This window comes from Macrotis lagotis, chromosome 1 (assembly GCF_037893015.1).
Source record: "Macrotis lagotis isolate mMagLag1 chromosome 1, bilby.v1.9.chrom.fasta, whole genome shotgun sequence".
Classification (NCBI taxonomy): domain Eukaryota; kingdom Metazoa; phylum Chordata; class Mammalia; order Peramelemorphia; family Peramelidae; genus Macrotis; species Macrotis lagotis.
The window spans coordinates 411,898,226-411,924,977 of NC_133658.1; the positions used below are offsets into that span (position 1 = coordinate 411,898,226).

Below are 26,752 nucleotides of genomic sequence, written 5' to 3' on the forward strand. Positions count from 1 at the left end.
TTTTCTCCAGGATCACCTGTTAGTTTTTTAAGATCAGAATCCTTTTCCAGTTTACCTCCAGAGACTTCAACTCATTATCTTTTCTTAGTTCCAGGAGTTCTTTACCACTTTTCTATTGCTGATTTAATGTCCTTAGCACTTGTCAATAGACAGTATATTCTTCTGGTCTCTTATTGTCCTAAAGGGCAATCTGTGGCCCAAACTGCTCTCTCCAAGGTTTTCCCAGATAGGCATTCTGTGGGGCTTTTAGATTCTTTTGTCTTGGAGGGACTTGGTACTTGGGGGTGTGACTAAAAGGGAAATGACCCAGTGTCATAGTTTCCTTGTGCCCATAGCCATCTTCTGGATTTGAGGAGGTAGAAAAGTATTGTAAACCTAGTCTTGGGGGTGACTAGGTGGCACAGAGGATAGAGCATTGGCCCTAGAGTCAGGAGTACCTGAGTGCAAATCCAGCCTCAGGCACTTAATAATTACCTAGCTGTGTGGTCTTTGGCAAGCCACTTAACCCCACTGCCTTGCAAAAACAGAAAAATAACCTAGTCTTGTCTCCCTTCTTTTTGAGTTCTCATAGGAGAAAAGAAGCAAAGATATTCTATCCACAGCAGTAGGCAGATGTACCCAGATGATACAATGTTTGCAAAGATATAGAGTAAGCACATTGAGAAGCAGAAGACATGGTACAAGGGGCCTAGAGGTGGGACCAACAAAAATGGAATTCTTTCCATCATATGTTTCACATCATTCCCCATCTTAGTTCAAACTTTCAAAGAAAATTTCCAGAAAGGATATTGATTCTGGATATGGAGAGGGATCTTTCCTAAGATTTCTTTAATAAATATTAAATACAACCCAAAGTCTTTCACTTGGAGATTCAATAGCTGGGTACACATTAGTCCTGGCAGCAGCCTGAGATACCAGGAAGCTAGGTTCTTAGCCCTGATGGAAAACTGAACCCAGAGAAGAGGTTTCTGTGAATCAGTGGCAATTTTATGAATAAAAAAATGTTTAATCTTATGTGGGCTTAATTAACCAATCCATCAACAGAAGATGGAGGAGGAGATGCCTAATAAATTTACTAAGAACCCCTTTTTGCCATTTGGCAATGTGACAAAACAAATGACCTCTTCTCAATAATTTTAAATGCATAAAGTGATATATAAAATTAGAGAAGAGATAAATTATATTGAAATGTAGTTATTGAATTTTTTTCCTAGATCTTAAGAACCCAAAGTCTAGAGAACATTGAGGCATTTAAATTTTAATCTAGGGAATGGTACCTTTTTTACTTATTCTAGAGGAACAATGGATGCAGAGGAATAGTAATGATCTTTGCCTCTATACATTGATGTCCAGTAACCTGGCATCTTAGCAGTATTCAGTACCTGCTGGTTGTCTCATTATGTTCCTCTTTAACCACCATCATATGCACTAGCTTCTCTGGAAATAGGGAGTGATGCCTAAGCATCCATTCAATCTTCTCTGATTTTGCATCAGACAGAGAACAAGGGGATTCAGGTAGTAAAAAGGAAAACCTGACATTAGCAAGTAGAACAGTTTCCTGTATTCAGGAGGAGTATCCTGCATTATAATTCCAGAATATGATCTAATTACAAGAGTTTATAAGAAAAAAAAAGAAATGAAATGAGAAATATTTTGAAGATTTAATTCATTTTAATGATAGTCCCTAGACAGGAATTTTACCTGTTCAACATTTTCACAGACAAAACAGTCAACTTTCTAATCTCTTCCAGCTCAGGCAAAGATCAGGAGTATGACCGAAGCCTCACTTCACTGGAATTCAAGTCTTCTGAAGTGCCACTGGCTCCTAGTCCCTCCATCCTCTAGTATTCACTTCCCAAATCACCATACATAATCTGTCAAACAGATGAGACAGAAGCAGGCATTGTCTTGGCATCTGAAAAATGTACTTGGTAAAAGAGAATGGAATTGGGGAAGGATTCAAGGCAGTGGAATAGTAAAAGGTACTGGAGATGGGATATGGCAAGGACAGTTCAAAATAGGGTCCTAAATATGAAAACTTGAGAAAGGATAAAAGAGGAAGGATAGGCCTCCTGGAATTTGTGCCTAGAGCAATCCATCCTAAATTTAGGAAATCATACTTCCCCTTCATTGTTTTCAACATGTATCTCTCTGTATAGACTCAATGATCCCACAGTATCTAGAAATGAGTCCAGTTCACAGGGTGAAATTCTTTGGAATATACTTCCTAGAAAAGCACATGAACTCCTCAGCATAGTGACATCATCCAGTTTATACACTGGTTTGGTAGATGTATTTTTTCTTTTTTTTTCTTTTTTTAGGTTTTTTTGCAAGGCAATGGGGGATTAAGTGACTTGCGCAAGGTCACACAGCTAGGGCATTATTAGGTGTCTGGGGTCAGATTTGAACTCAGGTCTTCCTGACTCCAGGGCCAGTGCTCTATTCACTGTGCCACCTAGCTGCCCTGGTAGATGTGTTTTTAGCATGCCCTCTTTTTTCCTCAACAGTTGAGATGAATAAGATGTGGTCTTGGGGGTGGGGGAGGTGTTTGCAATATCCAGGAGGCAAAGATATAGTTCAAAGGGAATGGAATAGATGAGGAGAGGGAAATGGCATCCCAAACTCCAATATCTCATCCAATTCTTAATAAAGATGGTAATAGCTGTAGACTAGGTTTCAGTGTTTCCCCTGTCAAAAAGTCAGTTTCCTCAAGATTGAGCCAAAATACAAAGGTATCTGTCTAAGTAAAATCTGCTTCATACATCAGATTATGCTATGCCTCCTGATATTACAACTCTGTGTCAATACCTTACTGCATACCCACATAATCAGACTCTGTGCAAAGTAATATCTCCACACTGTACAGCTCCTGAAAGAATCCCCCATGGAGAGAGGCTCTCTTTCAACCCCAGACATTGTGGGAACATGAAATCTGACCAGATCCTGACATCAGCTACCAATTCTAAGAAATCACATGAGAAAGGAAATGTTATACTTACACCTTTTTATGAAGAAATAACTTTGAAAGAGATAGAAATGAAGGGGGAAATGCAAAAGACTTCCTAACTCCTGTTCCTCAGCCTTCTCCCCAGTACATAAACTGCCTGTGCCAAAGAGAAGCAACTATAGGCAAGAAGACAGAGCAGGTATTTCTTTACCTTTACCCAGTTCTCCTTTGTCATCTTCCCTCTCTTCTCTCTGCCTCTCTCCTCTCAACTCTCTTATGTTTTTCTCTACAATACTTTCCCTTTCCCCTTTTTAAGTCTCTTCTCTACCTTCTGGGACTGGAAATTGGAGATGGAACTGGAGGGAGAAAGGGAGAGGACTAGTTCCCTTAAGTCAATGGTTCTCAAGCTTTTTATCTTAGGACCATTTTACTCTCCAAAAATTAAAATGCACCCCCCCCAACACTGAAATTTTGTTTATGTGATTTTTATCTACTGAAATTGCCATATTAGGAATGAAAACATCTTGTTATTATTATGAAAATAGTTTTGACCTCAAAGACCAAACTTTGAGAACCACTGCCTTAAAGTAAACTCATTTACTTTAGTGCAGGAATTTTGTTAGCTAGGGCTCCCTCTCCTGGTCAGATATCAGCTCTACATGAGGTGAAGGTTTGTTCTTATTGAAAGGCAGGCCCACAGATCGCATTCGAATCCCTTAGCCCCAAGGAATTTCCTCCAGGGAGTACATGGTAAAAAATTGATTTGGATATGATTTTAGTGAGTGCTGGGCCTCCAGTGGGTCCCCAAGACCAAGATTTTCCCAGCCTTTCACTTGCTCTCACCTCAGGTCTAGTTGTGCGAATCTTTTCCTCCTCCTTCTCTTCCTCCATCTTCTCCTCCCACTAATTCACAGAGATGTTAATTTCTGGAGCCCTCTGCTGATAGAGCAACTCCGACTTTGGGAACAAGAGGGAGAGACAAGGTTTCCCAGTAAGATCTAGAGAGCCCGATTCGGTTAGCTACCCCCATTACTCAGATAAATCTCAGTGAGAAAGGGCCATGGAGAATGCCTCTCTATCCACCTCCCTTCCCGCCCCCACCCTCCAGCTCCATATGGAAAAGCCCAACCTTGTCCGGGAATTTCCTCTGTTTTATTTAGCACAAATACTTTTGTTGGGTATCTAGACCTGTGATCTCATCTATGCAACGGGGACACCTTCCAATAATGCATATCAGCAACTCTTCTGGTACTCTTTAGGGAGTTCCGGGGCACTGAGAAATTTAAGTGACCTGAATTTCAGACTTCCTGACTCCAAAACTTTTATGTCATTTTCTCTCTAGTAGAGTGGAGAATGAAATTATTGTTTTATTTGGGACTGAATAGAAGCTCCCCTTTTCAGGGACAGATGTCCACTGTCTGCTCTGGTTGCTCTCCATCTCAGCCCCCCTGGCTCCAAGCTCACATGCTCACTGTTGTTCCCTCTGGGATTGAACTCTGGTTCCAATACCTTCTCTTCCTGTACTTCCTTCACAGTCTTCTCTGGAACTGGGTCATCTAGCCAGCTTAACTCCTGTGATGAGAAGACCCACTCCAGGGCTTTCCGGATCCCCACCAGGCCCAGCAGCTGTACCAGGAGCAAAGTGGCTGTCAAGGAGCTTCCTTCCACAATCATGCTCCAGCCTGTCTTTGTGGTACATTGCTTTCTCCTCCTTGTACTCTGCTACAGCTAGGCTGGCCCATTTGCTAAACTTAGCATCTGATAGTCTATCTTCTCACTCCCACTGCCCAGGGTCTTTCTCAGATATCTGGAATGCTCTCTTGTCCTTTCTTCAATTCTCAGAACAGTGGCTCCCTTTAAGGTACTTACTCAAATGCTGCCTCCTTCAGGAGGCCTTCCTTATAACCCTTGTTATTAATGACTCTCTTCCAAATTGCTGGATATTTACTTTGCATACATCAGTATTTACTTATCTGGGAACATTTTGTTTCCCCTCAGTAGGATGTCAGATCCTCAAGGGCAGAGCCTGTCTCAGTTTTATGTATGGAGCTCCACCCAGTACCTTGAACCTAGTAGTTGCTTGGTAAATGATAAATGATGAGAGGAGGGCTACTGGAAGTCAGAAGAGCTCTCCTTCCAGTCTGGGCACCACTTCATTGTGTAGTTGGCATCAAACTTTTTTGCTGTCTTTGATTTCCCTAAGCTTTGCCTTGGAATTCTTCTAGAATCAAATTAATTAATTTTATTTCAATAGTCAAACCTAATTGCTGCTATGGAAGATAGTTTCCATTTCATGGGATGCTGGTAGAAGAAAGCAGTTTTCCCCTTTTATTTTAGGGAACTATAGACACTCCGCTTGTACCACAAAGGCCATGGAGAATGTCATCTTCCAAACCTACTCCCCTCCCCCCCCCCAAGCCCACTGTCACCATGAGGGGGAACACAATAGCAGCTACTGTAGACTTGACTGCCCAGAGGAGAGCCAGGCAGACCAGCTGCACTGTGGTGAAGAGGTGAATTCGACAGAGAGGCACATGCCTCAGAAGCAACAGGTCTGGCTGGTGTTTTGCTGGCATCAGCAGTAACTTTACACGTTCTGAGAACTGTGGGAGAAGAAAGGAAAATTAGGGAATAGAGGTCTGAGGATCCAGGAGGTCTGACCATCCAGGAGCACTTTCAGGTATGATGATTATACAAGGGAAGCATCTATCCTTTTCTTCTGTCTCCAAAAAACAAAACAAACCTATCTCCACTGTTCTTTGATCTATAGAACTTGACTCCAGATGACCTGAACCCAAGGAAGGGAACAAGGAGAAGCAGGAAATGTGGAATGAGGGAACAGGGACCAATAACTGGAAAACCAGAGCAAGAAAGGGCCTGGGGGTAAGGTGGGGCTGAGAACAGCAATCTAGGTTTGGAGATCAGGGTTAAGATGAAGGGCCTGCTGCTTACCTGAGTACTGCTCAATGCTGCCATTCCCATATAAAAGAAGATGCCATAGAGTACAGGCATAGGAATAAACTGGAAAACCCAAAGAAATGAGCTGTTTTTAGGGAGCTCCAACGATAAGGGACAATGAAGCAGGCTGGCCAGATTCCTCTCAGAGAAATTTATTTGTCTTCAGGCTCTCTTCCTACCTCCCACATTGTGGGATCTCATGGTTATCTAGAGCCACAAGTCTATAGTGATATCTCCTTTAACTTGGGGAAAGACAGGGTGCTATGTGGAAAAAGTTCTCAGTGGGAGTCAAGACACTTGGGTCCATGTCCCAGTTCTGTTACTAACTCACTATGCACTTTTAGGTAAGTTATTTAACCTCTCTAAGGCTCAATTTCTTTATTTGTAAAAAAAGAAAAACTTGGACAAAATGACTTTTGCAGTCCTCTAGCTCCAATATTTATTAATTTTCTGAATCCTGTAGCACTTACCACTTACTTAAAATTTTTTTTTGATTTTTGCAAGGCAGTGGGGTTAAGTGACTTTCTCAAGGTCATACAGCTAGGCAATTATTAGGTGTCTGAGGCTAGATTTGAACACAGGTCCTCCTAATTCCAGGGCCAGTGCTCTAGCTGCCCCACTTACCATTTATTTAACATTTACAATAAGCTACACAGCTTTGTTATTGCTATTTAAATACTTCATATTGGGGTGGCTAGGTGGCGTAGTGGATAAAGCACCGGCCCTGGAATCAGGAGTACCTGGGTTCAAATGAGGTCTGAGACACTTAATAATTACCTAGTTGTGTGGCCTTGGGTAAGTCACTTAACCCCATTTGCCTTGCAAAAATGTAAAAAAAAATTAAAAAAAATAAATACTTCATATTGTTATTTAACTTTTCATATGTTTATATCTTATTTCCCTAAATAGAAGAAGCTGTCTGAAGACATGGACCTTATCTTATGTTTCTTTTTGTTTCTCCTATTCCTAGATGGGTGCTCTACACATTAGTTCAATAAACACCTACTTATTGAATAGTAGTACTACTACTAGTCCTTCCATTTTGAAGAAGAACATGGATCAACAAACTCTTGGGGTTGTTTTTGTTTCAAATCTGTTCCAGGCTGTAGAGTTGTACATATTTTCTCAGATGTTCCAGTAAGGCTAGGATAGGGATGGAGCTCTCCTTTAGGGCTAGGCTCTTAGACCCCCAACTCAAGACCCAGCTGTGACCCAAAGGCATAGGAGTAGGGAAGGCCCTGCCCCCTCTAAGATGACCAAAGCCCCACTAAAAATATCTCTGTCCCAAAGACTATTACCTTGAGCCCAGGGGCCAGGAAGATGGAGACTCCAGTGAGGATGAAGACAACTAGGCCTGTGAGCCGCTGCTCCCTGTGTCAAGAATGAGGAGCTGGGGTTGATGGGAATAAAAATATCAACTATTCCAGCACTACTCTCGCCCATATTCACATTAGAACTCTTTACCATACCCTTCCCTCTAGATTCTTATTCAAGTTTGGATCTAGAGAAAGAAGAGAAGAAGAAAACAAAGAGAAAGGGACCTTTGGAAACCATTAGCTCTGATTTAAAGGAGACAAAGGAACTTTCCTACCTAGATCCAAACACATCTCAAGAAGCAACCTCACCTGATACCTAGGAAGTGGGGCAGCTCTCCAGGAGCACAGGTTGCGCTTTCCCGACGGAGACTATCCATATGGGCCAGTGAGATGACAGTGGTGGAGACATACCAAGGCAGCCCAAAGGCTGAGGTCAGCAGCATTAGCATGGCCACCCAGAACAGGTCTAAGTGGAATCCAGCTCCCTTCTGCAATAGGAGACAGACAGCATAGGTTCAATTCAAACTCAGCATCTCTACCCCCCCCCCTTTTACTCAATTTAAGAAGATTGATTAAGCACCCACTCTTTGACAAGCATTGGGATACAAAGACAAAAATGAAGAATTTCCCCCATCTTCAAGAAGCTTAAATTTTACTGAAAGGTATATAATATATACTTACATAACCAAATAGATGATATATATATATATATATATATACTATATATATACATATATATGTATAAAATAAATACAAAATATTTGGGGGGATTATTAACAATTGGGAAAATCAAGAAAGTACTCCTAGATTATTCCTACTCCAGTATTCCTGGGGGTTGGAGACTGACAACACCAGAACTAGGAACTAGGTAGGGATAGATAAGGCATTCTGGGGAAGACCAGGCATATAGGAGTAATGAGGGAATCTCACCTGAAGTTGGTACTCCTTTCTGTTGAGGATGACAGCAGTAATTTGCTGGTCCATGAAGACAAGGATAGACATCAGAAGGGCTGGTAGAGCTGTAGCCAAGCACAACCACCAGGGATTGGTTCCAAACAACGGCACTAACCACCTCCGACCAAGATGAGTGGGCTATATGTGATGGAGATAGAGAAAGGCTGGAGTAGAGAGTATCTAGAAAGGTATCTTGCCCTATGAACTTACTTGACCTCAATTCTTCTCAGTAAAGAAACTCCTCCTTCCCTCTCTTCTTTCACTCTATTGAGGACCTAAAGGACTGGTGTATAGGTCTGATTCCTAGAAAAGGATAGCTCTCTAGAGAGCCTGAACTAGGGGATCTTGGAGGTTATCTCTCTATTACCATTGGAAGATGACAAGGGGCTGGTGAAAAAATACATGCCATTTTGGAACCCAGGGTGCGTCACTCCAAGTTCAAACCTGCTTAGAGTTTGGGGCAGGACTGGGTGTGGTAGCGTCAGCTTTGATTACAGGAGCCAGAGTAGTGTTTGGGGAGTGGAGACTTGGTGAGGGTAAAGACTTTGCTACCTCTGAGTTCCTGAACCCCAAAGCTATCTATACAGGAGCCATCTCTCCCCCTTTACCTCCTTCTCTGGAGACCTTATAAGGTACTGGGGCCCCTGAGACAGAGGAAGACTTTTTGATACAATACCAAAATCTGTATGTCTGAACAAAGCCATATCCCATACTTCTGAAGGTTTCTGGGCTGTGAAGACATGGTCTGCCTACTCCAGAAGGACTTTCTTTCTAAACTACAAAAATCAGTTAAGGATGTGATGATCCTTAGTTGTGGGCTACAGAGAAAGAAGCCCCAGAATGAAGGTTGGAATTTAGCAGGGGGAAGTCAGGGTTACGACCTTGGCATCCTGGAGTTTACCAGGGTCCAAAAAGCAGAAAACACAGTAGATCACAAAGCAAAGGCTTAGGGTCTTCTTATTTAAGTAAGCAGTCCAAGGTCCAGAACCGAGATCACTAAGATCCTTTTCCTTTGCCCCCTCCACGTGCTTTTTGTGCTCACTAGGCATACATCTCTCCCTCCCACCCCCTGTAAGATCCTTATCTCACCTTAAATTCGCTGGGTATTATGAGTTTGGGTGTGCTGAGGCCAAGGGAAGCATCCAGTCCACAACCTAGCAGGATGGCCAGGATCATGGAGAAGTCACTGAACACCTTCCGTACCTGACCACATGGGATTCAATCCTGATCTGGCCCTTTCAAGTCCTTGCCCCCAGGAAACTTGCCCCCATATCAGAGAAGTACACTAAGACACAATTCCTTGCTTCCCCCATCCCAATGTCCTATGTAACTGATATATCTTCAAGAATAGTTGGGATGGAGGAGTGGTTAATGTAGATGGAGATACTTACCTTCGAGGGGAAGAAATGACTGGATTTGAAGTGCTTGAGGATTGTGGCACAGAAGAAGGTAGCAAAAAAGAGTAAGAAGGAGAAGAAGGCAATATCTGGAACAAAGTGACAGCCAAGACCTCTTGGTTGGCCTCCCTGAAGGGTACATTCAGGTGGAGACAGCAGAGACATATTGGCAAGGCCTAAGTCCTAATTTGAAGAGGAAAAATAGAGGAGAGGAGAAAGCTAAAAGGAAGTTCAGCACCTTAGATATATCCCTATGACAGACCTAGGGAAGGGTTCAGGGGGAAGATGGTAATAGAGGATAATGTGGCCTGCAGGAACTACTGAGTTACATGAATATCATGTGAGGGGAATAGAGAGAGCACCAGAAAGCACTGATTACCCTGAGACCTGACCCAAGAATCCTCTAGTTGTTCTTATTCCCACTCAAAGCTGTCCCATCCTTAAGTTTGCCTCACCATCCTCAGAGCAGCCTCTTTGTCCTGTGAGCTCTGCCCCTTCCACAAAGAGATGTTATCTGGGGGAAAGACAAAATAGCCTGGGTTCACACTCATTGGTGGAAGGTATAAAGGTATAAAGGTACAAACTTCAGCTCCAAGTAAGGAAAATCTTTTTAATAATGGGAACTTTCCCAAAAGGGATTTCTCCTTACTATCTTTCTTCAAGAGAGAATGGATGAACTTAACAGGTGCTACAGTAGGAATTTCTTTTCAGGTGTGAACTAAACTTGAAGATCTCTGAGGTGTGTCTTATAACTCTGAAATTCTCTGTTTCTGTAGAACTGACCTGATGTGTTTCTACACTATAAATTTAGGAAAGTTTTTGTCTTCAATCACCTATCTGAGACTAAATTCTCCCTATATATTGTGCCTTTCCCCCATTGAAGGGACAATAACACTTATGCTATTTTCTCTGAGAATCACTGGATAGTTTCCCCACCAGTCCACCTCTGTTCTGCTTACCTTTTGTATCTGGGAAGTAACAGAGGCAGCCATAAGGGGTGAAGCCTGTATCTTCAGAAAGGCCAGGTCGGTAAATAGGGTAGGTCTCTGAAAGACTCAACATCTTTCCAATGGCATCATAGATGAAGATAAGACTGATAAGGGCACAGAAACCTTCTTCCGTGAAGCGAGTGAAATAACGGACCAGGACGCTGGCCTCTGTGGCCACCAACACAAGACAGAAGAATGCCACCCAGAGGCCCACCCACAGACGGAAGGGTAGGTAGTCTAGACCATGATCCCTATTCAGTGGAGGAAATGAGAAGATTCCAGGACTCTGGCTGAGTATATCTGCAATCCCTTTCCTGGGCTTGGACCTGGCCTCTCCAGTATCCTATAATTCCCTGAAGGGCAGAGATTACTGCTTCCCAAAGCAGTCCCATCCTCCTTATTCCCACAGGGCTCTGTGAAAGGCATGGCTAGTGTACTACCTTTCCTTCAGGTGGTAGCTAAAGGTTAAGTAGGAGCAAAGGGACAGGAAGCTATTGCTAATTTAGGCTTGGGAATCCCTAGTGGACACTGTCTTGCCCTGGATTATAAGAGAAGGTAGGATAAGTGGGAGTTGTGGGAAGTGATGTTTTCTTACCTGCTAAAAGCAAAGAGTATCCTTTCAAAGACAAGGACAGGCCCTGTGCTACTGAGAATGGTAAGAGGCTGTCCTGCAAAGAGGCAGAATATGGACCCTGCCACGGCAGTACCCAAGAAGCTCTCCAGGACACCCTGGTCAATAGGGGGAAGTAGATACACTTCACTTTACCAGGAACTAGCCCCCTCAGACCAAACCATCCCCCAGTAGCCTTCACAAGAAAGGGATTAAGGCCAGGAAGACTTCCTAGTATCTATCCTCTACCCTGCCTCAGACACCCGTTTTTTGTGATAGGGTCACTCGCTCCAGAAGTCATCTCTGCCTCCTCAGAACCCCCATAACTCATTTTATTCAAATGAGCAAGGACCTAGGTGTAAATCTTGGTTGGATCACCTACAACCTTGGGCAAGCTGGGACATTAAGACGGAAAATTCAAGAGTAGGAGTAAGCCACTGAGCTAGGTGATCTGGATCTGTGCTCCTTAAGAAAACTGCCTGGTCAGAGGGATCACACTCCCTACTCACCTGAATATTGTCCGTGGCATCAGCCAGTAGCCCACCGAAAGTAATAGCATTGGTGATTGTGGCCAGATAGATGTAGAGTATAGCAGACAAGCTCTGGGCATTCAGGGCATCCAAGAAGTCACTTAAATACCAGGGAGCCTTCCTTCTTATATCCTGTATCAAACCCCCAAAGAGTCTACCCTCCCCCATACCCATCCCAGGTGTCAGATCAGGCACTAGGACCCTCTCCCCTCTCAGTCTCCCTCTCCAGTTAGGCTCTGCAGGGCTTCCACTGAGTCACATCTGGCAAGTCTGTACTACCCTCTCAAGGGTCCCAATCTCTCTGCCCTTTCCCTGACTATTGATCTCTTGGTCTCAGGCATCCCTTCTTCCCATCCCTCTCTTTTCTACTTTCTGTCTCCCTTCTGGCCCACACTCACCTCCCTGTCCTTTGGAGTTCCTTGCTAGCAGACTGATGTTCATGCTCATAGCTATGCCTGTCCCTCTTAGAGTTAACATTTCCATTACAAGAGCCCTTGGAGTCTTGGAATTGTAAAGGAAGCCTATCAAGAGAAAAGATTATGGGTTGGTTGATTTATGCCAGTTGCTCCTCCTGGCAACTCCCCCAACTTCTGAGACTCTCAGCCATTGGCTTCTCTCTACCCATCCTCTACCATGCCCAGGATATTTCCAGGTCTTGTTGATTATACCTCCATAACCCCTTTCACATCTATTTTCTTCTCTCCAATTCACATGTCCTCCACCCCAACTCATCACCTCTCACCTAAACTATTGCAACAGCCTCCTGATTAATCTTCTTGAATCCCCACCCTTCTCTGTTCATGCTACACACAGCTGTTAAATTGATATTTCTAAAACATAGCTTTGACTACATCACACAATACATACTATACATATATACACATATTCTCAAAAAAAAAATTTCAGTGATTTCTGTTGGTTATAGGATAGAATACAAAAAGCCATTCCACCACCTGGTCTCCCTTTCTGGTTTCCAGCTCAACTGGCCTCCTAGCTTGTTTCCCAAACAAGAAATTCAGTCACTTATTTCCAGGATTTTGATCCAGAGAATATATTTCCTCCTCTTTTGCATTTTATAATCTCCAACTTCCTTTAAGACTAAACTCAGATACTCTCTTCTCTGTGAAGTTTTTCCTGCTGCTGCTAGTTATTACACTATTTTCCTCTTTGTATTTTTTAATAAAAAGGACAGCTAAGTGGTAGAGTGAATAGAGCATTGGGCCTGGAGTTAGGAGGACCTTGATTCAAATCTGACATTAGTCACACATTAGTTGTATGACCCTAAGCAAGTCACTTATCCCTGTTTACTTCAGTTTTCCTCATCTGTAAAATGAACTGGAGAAGAAAATGGCAAACCATTCCAGGATCTGGTGTGCCAAGAAAACCCCAAATGGTATTCTAAAGAGTCAGACACAACTGAACAGCAACATTTTTGAATATACTTTTTGTTTACTTATATATGACATATTGAATGTACACACAATTGGATATGAAGGCACGAACCATATCTCTTTGTTATGTTTCATTTTGTTTTTGTCTTTATAGTTTACTTTCTTGTGGGTTAGACATATTGTTGATTGACTGCTCCGTAAATGTTGTTGGATTGAATTGAATTGAATTGCCCTGCCCCCCCGTGGCTACCCATGGTTACTGCACAGTTTCTCTGACATTGAAATGGATCTTTTTTTCATTCTAAGCACAATCTTGAATCAAAAAGTTATTTAAATTTTAAAAAATACTATGTTACCTAAAACTATGAACACTAAGTTATTTTTACTTTAAAATACATTTGCTATAGCGAAATAATAAGATGACCTGTGTGCTTCAATGTCTCCCTGATTTCTTTTGCTTTTTTGTATTCTTTCAAACTTGTTGTAATTATTATTTTGGGGTTTGATATAGTTATATCTTAGGGATTTTTTTAGGTTTTTGCAAGGCAAATGGGGTTAAGTGGCTTGCCCAAGGCCACACGGCTAGGTAATTATTAAGTGTCTGAAGTCGCATTTGAACTCAGGCACTCCTGACTCCAGGATCGGTGCTCTATCCACTGCGCCACCTAGCCGCCCCTCTTAGGGTTTTTTAATTCATAATTATATAGTTATAGTCAAGGTATGCAGTCTTGTGATCACTCCCAGGGTCTTTTTACTTTTCTTTTTATTCTTCATATTTGCCAATTCTTGTAGTGCAATAATAGTTTATTATATTCATATATGCTACAATCTATTTAGCAGTTTCCTAATTGTTGTATACTTGGGTAACCCCTAAACTTCATAGGGCTTAGTCCTAACATCAATGGGTCAAAATATGTGAGCAGTTTTATAGCTCTTACTGTATCATTTTGAGCTGCTATCTAAAAAGATTGTACTAGTTGGGCAGCTCTACCAGCTGTGTGGAATTTTGTTTTTTAGGTTTTTGCAAGGCTGCCCAAGGCTACACAGCTAGGTAACTAATTGTCTGTGACTGGATTTGAACCCAGGTACTCTTGACTCCAGGGCTGGTGCTTTATCCACTATGCCACCTAACCGCCCCCAATTTTTTTTTTTACTATCTTTGCCTATTTAAGGTGGTTCCTCAGAGTTTTGTTCATTTGCATCTCTCTGATAATTTGAACAATTTTTTCAAGTTGTGATTGAGAATTAGTGCTTCCTTTTTAAAGATTTGTTTGTCAAAATCTTTTGATCATGAGGCAGCTAGGTGGCGCAGTGGATAGAGCACCGATCCTGGAGTCAGGAGGGCCTGAGTTCAAATTTGACTTCAGACACTTAATAATTACCTAGCCGTGTGACCTTGGGCAAGTCACTTAACCCCATAGCCTTGTAAAAATAAAAATAAAAATAATCTAAAAAATCCTTTGACCACTTGTTTATATGTTGAGACTACTCTTTTTTCCATCAGCAGGTCTAAAATCAAGAATCTGTGGGGAGGTGAATCTATGCAAAATAAAGGCCTCCTGCCTCTTCCTTTCCTTCTACTTACCTTTTCTGAAGAGTAGACAAGCTCTTTGGAGGAGTGATTCTTTCTGTGAGGTCCCCTCTGCCAGGGGGCAGCACCATTACCTCTTCTAGGAAGGCATCTATTGCAGAGACAAGGTCTTGGGGATTACTAGCCTGGCAGGCTGCCCAACAAAACAGCTATGAAGAAGGTAGAATGGAGGAGTTAGGCCAAAAGCAACAAAACCTTGATTTATAGGCAGATATCAAAAAGTGAATAAATAAATTCTTATTATTGATTTTTTAAAATTTATATATTATTCTATTTTCATTAAAAAAAACAGTTTGGGGGCAGCTAGGTAGCAAAGTGGATAGAGTACTGGTTCTGGAATCAGGAGAACCTGAGTTCAAATTTGAACTCAGACACTTAATACTTAGCTGTGTGACCCAAGACAAGTTACTTAACCCCAATGCCCTGCAAAAAAACCAAACAACAAAATCAACAAAAACTGTGATTTGTTTACCCACAGCTCACCTGATCACTTAAGAGTACAGCTGCAGCTCTCCCCATTTCATGATAGTCTTTACCTAGGGCTGGGGGACCAAGGATGATGCAGACAAACCTAGTACAGAACAGTCAAAACATTATAGTGTGGGGAGTCAAAGACCCAGTTTTCCTTACTACACTACTCTGACCCCTCCTCCTAGGCATATATGCCTTGCCTCTGAGCTTAGTCACCTGGGATCTGAGGTAGTAAACTATAATAACAATTTATATTGCAATAGCCCTTTAAGATTTACAAAACACCATCTTCATAACAACCTTATAACAACAAAGTCAGTATTACAGATATTATGATTCCCTATTTGACATTTAAGGAAATTGATTCTCATAGAGATCAAGTGACCTATCCATAATCTTGCAGTTAGGAAGTAATCACACTAGGATTTGATCTCAATTTCTCTGATTGCCACCCCTCCAACTCATTCTTCATAACTCCACCAAAGATTTCCTTCTCAACCATACTCCAAAGACCCTGGCTCTAATGTTGATCCTATACCTGATGGGTAGAGGCACTTCTGTCAAAGTCCCTAGTACCACTGGCTCCAGAAAATGCACAAAGACTCCTAGGCTCTGAGTCAGAAAGTCCAGTTCTCCAACCAACACAGCCGCAGCTTCAGTCCCAGGGGGCAGCTTCTGCCATAGAGGGCTCTGTAGCTGATGAATGGGATGGGGCACAAAGGGTGAGGGGCTGCCTAGAAAGGAGACTCATGGAAGGCATTGAGTTGGGAAAGGAGGGAGGAGGAGAATCTTTTCTGGTCTTAGTAGAGGGGGTTTATGAGACCATTCCTTTCTTGCCCACAGATATAACTGTCTTCTCCCACTCACCTGTGTTCAGGTCCCATTGTGCATATAGGGAAAGAGATGTCTGTAGATCTTTATAACCACCCCTTCAGTTCTGCCTAAGGTGGGAAATTATACCAACCTGTTCCTTTAGGGGTGGTTTCTCAGCAGAAGGTGTCTCGTTAGAATGCCCACCTATAAGGAATATTATAAAGGAAGTTCCTTTTTGGGTGGGAGGTTGAATTAGATGATTTATGTAGTCCCTTCTCTAATTGATGACTACAAATATGGAGACAACAGATTTCAGTTCAATATAAGAAACAACTTTCAAGGGATTAGAGTTGTCCAGCAATGGAATGAAGTCACATAAAATAGTGGACTTCTTATTACCAGATATGTGAAAGCAAGGGACAAATAAATGAACACTTGTCATAGGTGCATTAGAGTAGGGGATCTTAGCCTGCTCTGTATGTAAAATACTTTATTCTTTAATTTGATAATGTATTTTGGGATAACTAGTTTATTTCATAATCTGATAAATTTTATTTTATGCTTTCAAAAACATTTTTCTGAAGAGTGTCTAGGATTTACCAGACTGACAAAAAATTTACAAATCCTTGCTATAGAGGATAGGTGATAGGTTAAATTCAATTATTTTTAAGGTCTCTTCCAACTGAAAGATTCTAGGAACTCCTGAACTTGTAGGGGAAAAGGTTAAGAAAAACCCATTACACAAATTTACAAAAAACCCATTACACAAATTTACAACTCTCAAAACACAGAAGTCTTCTTTGTTCTCAGGAATATTTTTCTAGAAATTCATTTGAAGGAGCTTTATTCGCTGAGGATTTGGGGAAGAAGTCTCTTACCCCTACAAAGTCTTGTACCAAATTTTCTGGCAGCTGACCAACACTTAGGCTGGATGTGATGCTGAGGTCTCTGGAGCAGGACTGACTTCAGCCTCTCTCTTACTTCTGGGTTCAATGATTCCACCCTAGTCACCTGTTCTGGGGAAAAGAGACACAACATTCTATTTTCTATTTCTGCTTCTCATTCCAGGGACTGCTCCTTCCCCTACTTACTTCCCTTCTTCCCCAGGGACAAGTAGCTTTCTTCTCCAGCTGGATTTGCCATATAATCATAGTCTAAGTCTGAGAGAATTTGAAAAAGAGAAGGTGGTAATGGTGGTCTATCTCTCTACTGTATTCTCTAGAAATACCCAGCCCCTTCTCCCCAATCAGTGAAAAATATCCCTATGCCTGATTGTTAGAGAATACTGGACCCAATTTAGGGGACTGGAGTGAATCTAGAGAAAATTGTCTGACCTAGGCCTAGTTTTGCCCACATGGAGGGGAGGACAGAAAGCTCACTATTGTGTGATAGAGGCACTCCCAGAATTTGGGCATCTCACAGAAACACTTCAAATCTGGAGAAGCTGGGGTACCTTCTCTGGAGTGGGAAGCTATAAAAATGAAGACTTGTAGGTGCAGGTCTGCTTAGGACTCATTCACTTCTTATTTTCCCTGGATACCTGTGAGCTCAGAAAGACTTTGTACAGGACAATCTAAGAGCACCAAGCCTGTGGTCAGTAGGGCCCGAAGCTCCCAGATGCTTGCCAGAGACAGGATGGGCACATGGGGGCTACTCCAACGCTTGGCTTCTTGGTCTAGTTTCTCTTCAAACAACATCCATCTGGGTGTGAGCAGAAAGGAATAGAATTAAATTCCATCGAACCCAAATACCCAACTCCTCCTTCCTTTCCCTCTCCCTTTTCCACTCTTCATTTCCCTAGGTAAAAAATAGAAAAAAAAAGACCCACACAATTTCCCTAATAAAGATTTGGTGAGGATAAGAGGAGAGAGAATGGAGAATGTGGGAAGTGACACTGACATTATTCCCTCCCCCAAAAGGCAGCATCCCTTCTTTGACTCTTTAGTTTTTGTCTCCTCCTCTTCCTTCCCAGACTAAGCAGTTGAGGAAAGAGAAAATAGACTAGATGACTAAAGGGGTAGGAGGCCTAGGGGAAAAGAGTATGAGTAGGGATGCAAAGGTCCTTAAACTGCTCACCTGCCTGTTTCCCTCCATTCTTGGTTTTGAGGGCTTCCCAGGAGCTCATTCAATTGAATGAAGAGGTAGGAATCCTCTACCCCTCTTTGCTTCCTCCCTTCTTCTTCTGAAGGTCCCAGATGGGTAGGGCAATGGCTGCTGCCTGAGTCCCTCAGTGGGGAAGTCTCAGGATCTCCAAGGTTTTCTAACTCCTGTTCCAGTGACCTCATCTATCCAACAGGATCAGAGAGAGATAGAGAGAACTTCTCAGTATTGTCTGTAGAGTCCAGAATTCCTAAGCCTGGAGTGACTTAGGGAGCCAAGTAGCTTACCTTAAAAGGGGGCCCCTCAATGGTCCCAAATGAATAGGACACCACCCCTTTGCACCACCTCTATCCTACCTCCATAAACACATACACAGAAAAAAACACATTAATCCCTGTTGACTCTGGATCAGTCCAGCTCAGACTATTCCATTATCAACATCACTAACCACTCCTTCCCCAGTCAGCATGGGTATTTGTGTACGATAATTAATGGCATCCCTGCCTCATGATACCCACTTGGCTAAATCTGAGGGACTCTTCAGAGCCCTAACAATTCCCCCTTTCCCCAAGAGACAGGGGCATGAGCTTTTGGATAGATTGTTGTGTATAAACAGGTGGGAGGTCATTGGATTGGGGAAAGCCAATATGCTTTCATATCATACCTCCCCTGCCCTCTGGGCACATTGTACTCCCCCCCCACCTTTCCTCCCCTATTTTGTGTCAAGTGAAAACAATAAATATCGAAGTCTGTTTTCAGTGTCATCATCTCAGTGGAGGGTGAGGAATAGTCACATTTAGGAAGGAAGTCAACATAGGGATTCATTATGTAATGGGAGATCATAAATGGCAAAGCCAGGGTTTTTGGAGTAGTAATTAGGAAGGATAGAATGACATGAGAGAGATGGGAGCAATCAGTTAAATATTTTAAAACTTATATTTATTCTAAATATAACAAATACCAGATATAATTCCCATATACTTGATAGAACAAAATGAAAATGGTACATAAATCTTATTATATGTAGTTTTCTTTTCTTTTTGAACATATTAAATTCAACAGTAGCTTTCAAAGCTATCCAGCTTTTCTGTTCTTTTCTCTATGCTTGCATATACACACAAAGTTGTTTCAATGACCCGTAGTCTTTCTTCCTATCATTTTCTTTTTTCCCTAACATGTCCCTTCCCCTTTAGGGAAAAGAGAAACAAAGATCTTATACCAGATATGTATAGTAAAGCAAAACGAATTCCCACATTGACTGTATCCAAAAAATGTCCATGACCTCTATGACATTACCTCTTAGTCCTCTAGAATCATGATTGGATATTACATTGATCAGAATTCTTAAGCCTTTCAAAATTGTTTTTATAATTTTATTATATACATTACTCTTCTAGTTTTGCTCATTTCACTCTATCATGTCTATTCACTTATATATATCTTTCCCATACATTTTCTTATTTTAGGGTATAATAATGTCCCAGATTCTAGAATTTGTTTATACATTCTACAGTAGATCTTTCAGTTTCTCTGAAACTGAACTCTTTCAGTTCAAATTCTTTGCTATTTCAAAAAGAACTACTATTAATAATTACATACACAGGAATCTTTTCCCTTTTTTCTTTGATCTTGGGGCACAGTAGTATTACTAAATAAAGGTTATGCACAGTTTAATGATTTTTGAAGCAAGTTCCAAATGAGCAATCACTTTGTTAATAAGTAGATTATAGTCAGTGCTGGAGAGATTTCAGAAAAAAACAGGTCTACAAATACATGATTGTGGATTAGTCCAAAAAGGACTCTAAAAAGGAATTTAGAATCATACCAAGAAAGTGACTAAAATGTCCCTTCTGTTTGATATATCATGACTAGTCAAATACCTCAAGGAGTTCAAAGACAAAACAAAATCCTCTTATAAATCAAAATATTCATAGCAGCTTTGAAATGAAAACAGTAGGTGCCAATTGACTGAGAAATTGCTCAACAAATTGTGATACATGAATTAATGGGCTATTAGGGCTATTAGTCTACTGTAAGAAATGATGACCATTAAGTATACAGAAATGTATAGAAGACAGAAGACATACATGGAAAAAAAAAACCCAACACAGTAAGTAGAACCAGGAAAATAATAAACACTTTAATTCCAATAGTGTAGCTGGAAAGAACAAAAAGACCCCAAACTGAACACTGTACTATTAAACTTAGCCCCAAAGATGAAATGAGAAAATATACCTTCTTTCCTTCTTTGCCGAGGTAGATGATCTTGTTGTGGAGAACTGCTATACTATTTGGAATGAGTTGATACATTGGTAAGTTTTAGTAAATTGCTTTTTTCTCCTCTTTTTTTCCCTCTAAGGACTTCTGACTTTCTGTGCAGGAAAGTTAAGAATTCAGCATGAAAATTAAAAATTGACTGGATCAGTCCAGTTCAACATATTCCATTATTGATACCACCACCCACTCCTCTTCCACCATCATCCTTTCCCCCAGCATGAGTATTTCTGTTTGAATAGCACTGGCATTCTTCCCTCAGAAAACTAATTTGTCTAGTCTGAGGAACTCCTCAGAGCACCAGTTCCTTCCCATTCCCCAGAATGCAGAGGAGGCAGAATTCTGTGATTTGATATTTCTTTCACTGAGGCACATTAAAATCTTCTTAATACTGAATAGGAAGAACTTCTTTAGCCAAAAAATTCATTATTCTGTGACCACCCTAGTAATAAGACTATTTCCTTCTTTCTCCTCCTCTTCTTTCTCCTCCTCCTCCTCTTCCTCCTCCTCCTCTTTCTCCTCATTCTTTCTCCTCCTCCTCCTCCTCCTCCTCCTTTTTTTTGAAGAATAACAAGTTTTTATTAGTTTCTTTTGAAAATGAATGTTAGGGAGAATAAGAGGTCACACAAGTTGCATTCTTTGCAAGACAAGGAACAATGTCCCTGGATGTCAAATACATTTAACTTCCCCCTTAAAAGACATTAATATAAATGTATCCCATTTCAATATATGCCCCAATTCCTCAAAAAGGTAAAACTGCCTTTAGATAGATAAACATTTTCTGACACATTTAGGAGGATTATTTAAAACGTTTTACTTCCTCAACTTTCAGAAAAGGAAGAGAGGTGTCAAAGAATAATTTAATTTATAAGGTTTTGATTTTTGTTTTTGTCACAGCCAGTATAGATTTGGAAAGTTCTTTCCCCAATGAAGTTTAATACCCCTGTGTTCAGTATGGCAATGTGAAGATACACATTGGTTCAAGTGGTGAAGGAGAACCTACTAGACCAGAACATTATGAATGAGCTAATTTTGAGCCTTTATATTCAGTTCCCCTTTGGTCCTGTTTCAGTGTCCTTCCTATGAAGCTTGAGACTAATGGTTCTTTTGATCTTGCTCAAGATTTGGTTATTATGAATGGTCCATCCATACTTAAAGTCAGTTATAACTTGGGGTTTTTCGTTGGTTTTGGGGCCTCATTTTTTGCTGGTCCTGTTGGATCACTTTGCCTACTTAATGCCTAGTAACCAGATTCCATGATTATACTCTCCCCAAGATTGTATCCGTGACAGCACAATGAATAGAGAACTGACCTTGGAATCAGGAATAATTGAGTTCATGTCCTGACTCTGACATACTATATGACCTTGAGCAAATCACCAAACTTTTTGCTGTCCCAGATAACTATATAAAATTATAATTGTACAGGAACCACCTATTTGCATTGGGAGAAGGAGTCTCCTTATTGGAAGTTCTCTATGCCATTTTTTAAAAAAGATTGTCTCCACTTCCTCTAAGATGAATCAGAATGCCATAAGAATAGGATATCCAGATTGTGGTGAATGAAGCTTGAATATGAATCATACTCTCTTGAGTGAGTGTGTGTGTGTGTGTGTGTGTGTGTGTGTGTGTGTGTAGTCACAGGAGCAGAAGGAGGAGCTACATGACTGAAATGAATCAGACACAAGGGAGAACCCTAACCTGAAGATTGCTAGAGGCCTGAGAGGTTGGAATGTATATATAGGGGGAGGGGAATTAGAAAATGAATGAAGGAATGACTAGGAACAGAGTAGAAGTATGTGCAGTCAGAGGGCCTGGTTTGCATCTCAACTCTGCTTCTTCCCAAATGATTGGACAAGTCACCTCACTTCTGTGAACTTCCATTTTTCTCCTGTACAAAATGGGTGGGGTACATTGTGGTTCTGGGGACAATATTTGTTCACTGTAAAGTAGGGTCAGACGACCAAGATTATTGAGGCTGTGGCTTGTTGGGTCCTGATAGGCCAAAAGGATAGTAGCATGAGGTGGTCAACTGAACTCTGTTCATCAACTATATTCACTTAGGTGAGTCCAAAGTCACCCAGAATTCCAATAGTAGAACCCAGTATATGAACCCATATCAAGGAACTCCAAGTTCATATCCTCAAGGATCTGTGCTTCATACTTATTAATTCCATCTATAATAACCACAAATCATTCTATTCAGCAAATATTTGTCTTGCTTCTAGGTCTGCTTGGGTAAAGTCAAGAGTTCCTACCTTCAACAAGTTTACATTGTGCTACTTAACCAAAAGGTCAACCTGAGCTGCCTTGGGGGGCCCCCAGGACTTTGCCTGATGTCAAAGGGAGCAGGATGAAAGACCCACTGAGAAGCACAATACACTATGGGCAAAAGCTTTAGAGTCTCAAGTTTCCTGCTTATTACCTGTGAAACCTACAGAAAGTCACTTAACCCTTTGGGCTTATTTTCTTTGTAGATGAGGGGGTCAGTCAAGAAAATCTTTAAAGTCATTTGCTTTAAATCTGTGATTTGGTGATTAAGTAAATGTTTTTATTATTATTTAAATATTTTATTTGCTTTCCAATTATATACAATAGCAGTTTCTACCAATCATTTTTTATACAGTTTTGAATTTTGCAAAGTAAATTTTTTTTTGAAGTACTAATTGCCTATGGTAAGCTGGAGGCATATCATCTGCACTTCTTTTGATGGCCACTGGAGGGCACTTCCTCCCTCCTGCTCTGGTTTCACCAGCAGACACTCCCCACTCATCCCCAAATCCCTACTCCCTCTTTCCCCAGGAAAGAAGGCCTAAATCACTGATATGACAGAAATCTGCTGGATGGTAGGGTGGAAGTAGAGACAGGATAATAATTATTTTTGAGGATGCAAGTTGTAGCAGAAGGAAGAATGAAGAAAGAAAGAAGGATCAGGATGTTATGGATAAACAATTGTGGGGTACAGATCCTTTTTCTTGCAATGCTCTCTCCAACCCCCAAAATCTTGGATTACCTTTCAATGACCAAGTGATCAATTCCCAATCTGTAATAAATAATTGAAGTCAGAATAACAGGATCATGAAAATACAAACAGGGTCTTAGGAAATCATCACATTCAACCCTTTAATTTTACAGATTAAATGAGAGTGAGCCCCAGAAAGGTTGTTATTTTTCCAAGGATTCATGGGCAGTAAAAATCTGGATTTACAACCAAAACCTCTAGTCAGAAAGCTATTTTCTTTTCAAAAGAACCAACCTATAGGATCAGGTCCCCATCAGTGCCTCCACCTACTTGTTGCTGAGAACTTCAGCCCCCAACTGTGGAAGAAGCCCCTGGGGACTGTGTCAGAGTGAGTCATCAGATCACCAAATAGTTAGGAAAGGGAGAGATGAGTGCATGGAAGGTGGCAAATTTACTAGTTTCAGTCTGGAAGAGGAATAGGGACTGAAGGCACAGAAAACCCAGGAGGGCTCTGACCAGAACCCTTAAGAATGTGCCCAAACATCTCAGGAACCAAAGTCACTGGAGACACCAAGAATTTTAGCAAAGATCAGATTTTTTGAGATATAGAGTGGGGGTTGAGGTGGGGGAAAGAATGAGCTTTACCTCCCAGGGACCAGGGCTAAACTAGTCTCTGATGCCTTCTCCCCTGACTACTGTACATCCAATCTCTTTTTCCTAGGAAGACAAGAGAGGGAGGCCAAGTAATATGGGAGAAGAGACAGATGTTTAGGCCAGAGCCTGAGGAAGGTGGAGCAGGAAAAACCTCCCTCTATGTTTTCCCTATCTTGTACATTGATACATAGTTACCCTCTAAAGCTCCCAGAAGAGCATCAATAAGAAGTATCAATAAAATAACTAACTAATTAATTAATTAACTAAATAGATAGACAGATAGATACATAAATAAATAAATGAATGAATAAATGAATAAGTAAATAAATATATGAATGGATGGATGGATGGACAAATAAATAAATAAACAAACATAAATACATAAACAAACAAACAAATAAATAAATAGAATGAGTCTAAAGGAAATGAGACAAAATGTAAATTCAGTAAAAGACAACCAGATAGATGAAGATCTCAACTCAGATGGAGAAAATGAGCTGTCTAATTGTATTCTCTTCATACTGGTCTTGTGGCTCTGGACTTTTCCACACTGCCTGAATAGTCTCCCCAACTCCTCTCCCACTGCCTTCCCAGGCTATAAGCACCTTTCTTCATTCTGTCTCTTTCTCCTTCACTTTCCCTCCAACTCTAACTTCAGACATGCTTCAATCCTACGCCTTCTATGACCTGAGTTGGAAAAGTCTAAGGTCTGCTTTCAGAGCCAGGCCATGGACAATATAAGCTATTTTACTATGACTCATCTGATCAACTCCTCCACCACATTTCTTTGGGTACAGGAACTAGGAGAGAATGTTGTCAGGTATGGGATAACCACCCAATCCATGAAGAGTCAATCAATCAACTAGCATTTAAGGGCTTTCAAGGGTGTTTCAAGTGTTGTGTTGAATGTTACAGATACAAAGAAAGGCAAAAAATAGTTCTTGCTCCAGGGACAAAGAATTGTATCATATAATGTTATATCTAAAAGGTATGTTAAGTTATCCAACAACTTACTTTACAAATATAAGAAACTAAGCCACATAGTGGTGAACTATTTTGTCCTCCTTTCCTGAGTCTCCCAAGCCCCCCCCCCCCATCAACCAGAAATGAGGTACTTGATGAAAGAGTTGAATTTTGAGACTTGGGTTCAAGTCCTACCTCAGAAACTTAGCTTTGTGACCTAGGGGAAAATCACTTAACTTTTCTGAACCTCAGTTTTATTGGCTATAAAGTGAGGGTGATGATAATCTACCTCACAGGTTTACTCTAAAGTTCAAATGAGATAATGTTTGCAAGGTACCTGGCTAACCTTAAAGCTATAAAAAGTAAGTTTTAGGGCAGTTAGGTTGTGCAGTGTATAGAGCACCAGCCCTGGAGTCAGGAGGACCTGAGTTCAAACCTGGTCTCAGACATAATAATTACCTAGCTGTCTGACTTTGGGCAAGTCATTTAACTCCACTGCCTTGTAAAAAACTTTTTTAAAAAAGTAAGTTTTACTGAAATCAATACAATGATCCAAGACAATTCCAATGGACCCATAAAAAAAATGATATCCTTTTTCAGAGAAAGAGATCTACTAAACTGTTTTTCATTTTCTTCAGTTTTCTTTCTCTTTTTTGCAACATAACTAATATGGAAATATGTTTTGCATATCACATGTATGTCCAGCAATTTCAGTCATGTTCAACTTTTCATGATCCCATTTGGAGTTTCTGTGGCAAAAATATTAGAGTGCTTTTTCCTTTCTTTCTCTACCTCATTTTACAGAAGATGAAACTGAGGCAAACAGGGTTTGTGCCCAGGGTCACACAACTAAAGTCAAAAGTTAGATCTGAACTTAAAAAGTGTTTTCCTGAAGCCAGGCCCAGAAATTTATCCACTGAGTCACCTAGCTGTCCTATGATCCTATAAATCCAAAAGGAATTTTAGGATCATAGGAGTCAAAAATAAAATAAATGAAATGAAATATTATTATAATCACAATTGTCAGAGTCTGATACCATACTCTTCTTTCAGTTTGTTTCCACTTAGGTTTAGATATGAGATTTGGAAGTTTTTCTGCTAATACATCCAGGTCTCCAAAAATTCTATTGTCACTGAGTTCAAGCTTTTTTAGCTTACTATACTCTTCTGACTGTTACTTTTGATTTCCCTTCCCAGGTGATGACAATAGGATTTCATAGATTACAGAACCAGGACCATCTAGCCCAACCCCCTTAATTTTATAGAAATTAGGGCCTAAGAGAAATTAAACGACTTACCCAAGGTCATTAAATGACTTAACACATAGGCAGTAAAATGTCAGAAGTGAGATTCTTTCTCTGGGAAGAGTTTATAATAGTGCTCACAGGGTGGGAAGATAGAAGGAAGGAGACCTTGGAGGACTATGATTGTCCTTTCACAGCTGAGGATGCAGGGGCTATAACCCAGGAGAGGACTTGGGATTTTAGAATCCTGGTGCCTATGAATTAGTCAGGGGTTGGGGATAAAGGTTAGGAGTAAGGGAACTACTTCCCTCCAGTTGTCACTGCTTTTCTGTATTATGTATGCTTCAATTCTTGGCCATGTTGACTCTTTTTTTACCCATTCTCCCTCTTCTTTGCTTTGTTTGTAATGGAATCAGCCCCAAACTCCAATTCATAGTTACAATAGAATCTTTAATAATAAGTTTGTTGACTGATGTAAAATGAAATGAGCAGAACCAGAACACTGTACACAGTAACTGTGATATTGTATGATCATCAACTGTGAATAACCTAACTATTCTCCATAATAAAATGATCCAAGATAATTCT

General features: G+C 40.9%; 1 protein-coding gene across 3 annotated transcripts; it reads right to left on the reverse strand.

Annotated features, from left to right (window-relative positions):
- Positions 1 to 1,670: 1,670 nt before the first annotated feature.
- SLC4A9 (solute carrier family 4 member 9) lies at positions 1,671 to 18,316 on the reverse strand. Of its 3 annotated transcripts, XM_074212842.1 has the most exons (22): positions 18,044 to 18,316; positions 17,508 to 17,668; positions 16,846 to 16,983; positions 16,119 to 16,171; positions 15,693 to 15,850; positions 15,167 to 15,254; positions 14,678 to 14,832; positions 12,100 to 12,222; positions 11,681 to 11,855; positions 11,157 to 11,290; positions 10,532 to 10,812; positions 10,028 to 10,086; positions 9,567 to 9,755; positions 9,265 to 9,378; positions 8,152 to 8,313; positions 7,531 to 7,709; positions 7,204 to 7,276; positions 5,900 to 5,968; positions 5,377 to 5,550; positions 4,457 to 4,573; positions 3,791 to 3,904; positions 1,671 to 1,874 (listed from the first exon to the last, which is right to left on the reverse strand). In XM_074212842.1, exons 1-21 carry the CDS (start codon positions 18,250 to 18,252, stop codon positions 3,851 to 3,853), a joined length of 2,865 nt encoding a protein of 954 aa, XP_074068943.1. In that variant the 5' UTR covers positions 18,253 to 18,316; the 3' UTR covers positions 1,671 to 1,874; positions 3,791 to 3,850. The 3 variants fall into 3 exon arrangements, with proteins under 3 accessions (XP_074068943.1, XP_074068945.1, XP_074068944.1); XM_074212844.1 differs by lacking the exon at positions 9,265 to 9,378; XM_074212843.1 differs by lacking the exon at positions 1,671 to 1,874 and having other exon boundaries at positions 3,818 to 3,904; positions 7,204 to 7,295.
- Positions 18,317 to 26,752: the final 8,436 nt, after the last annotated feature.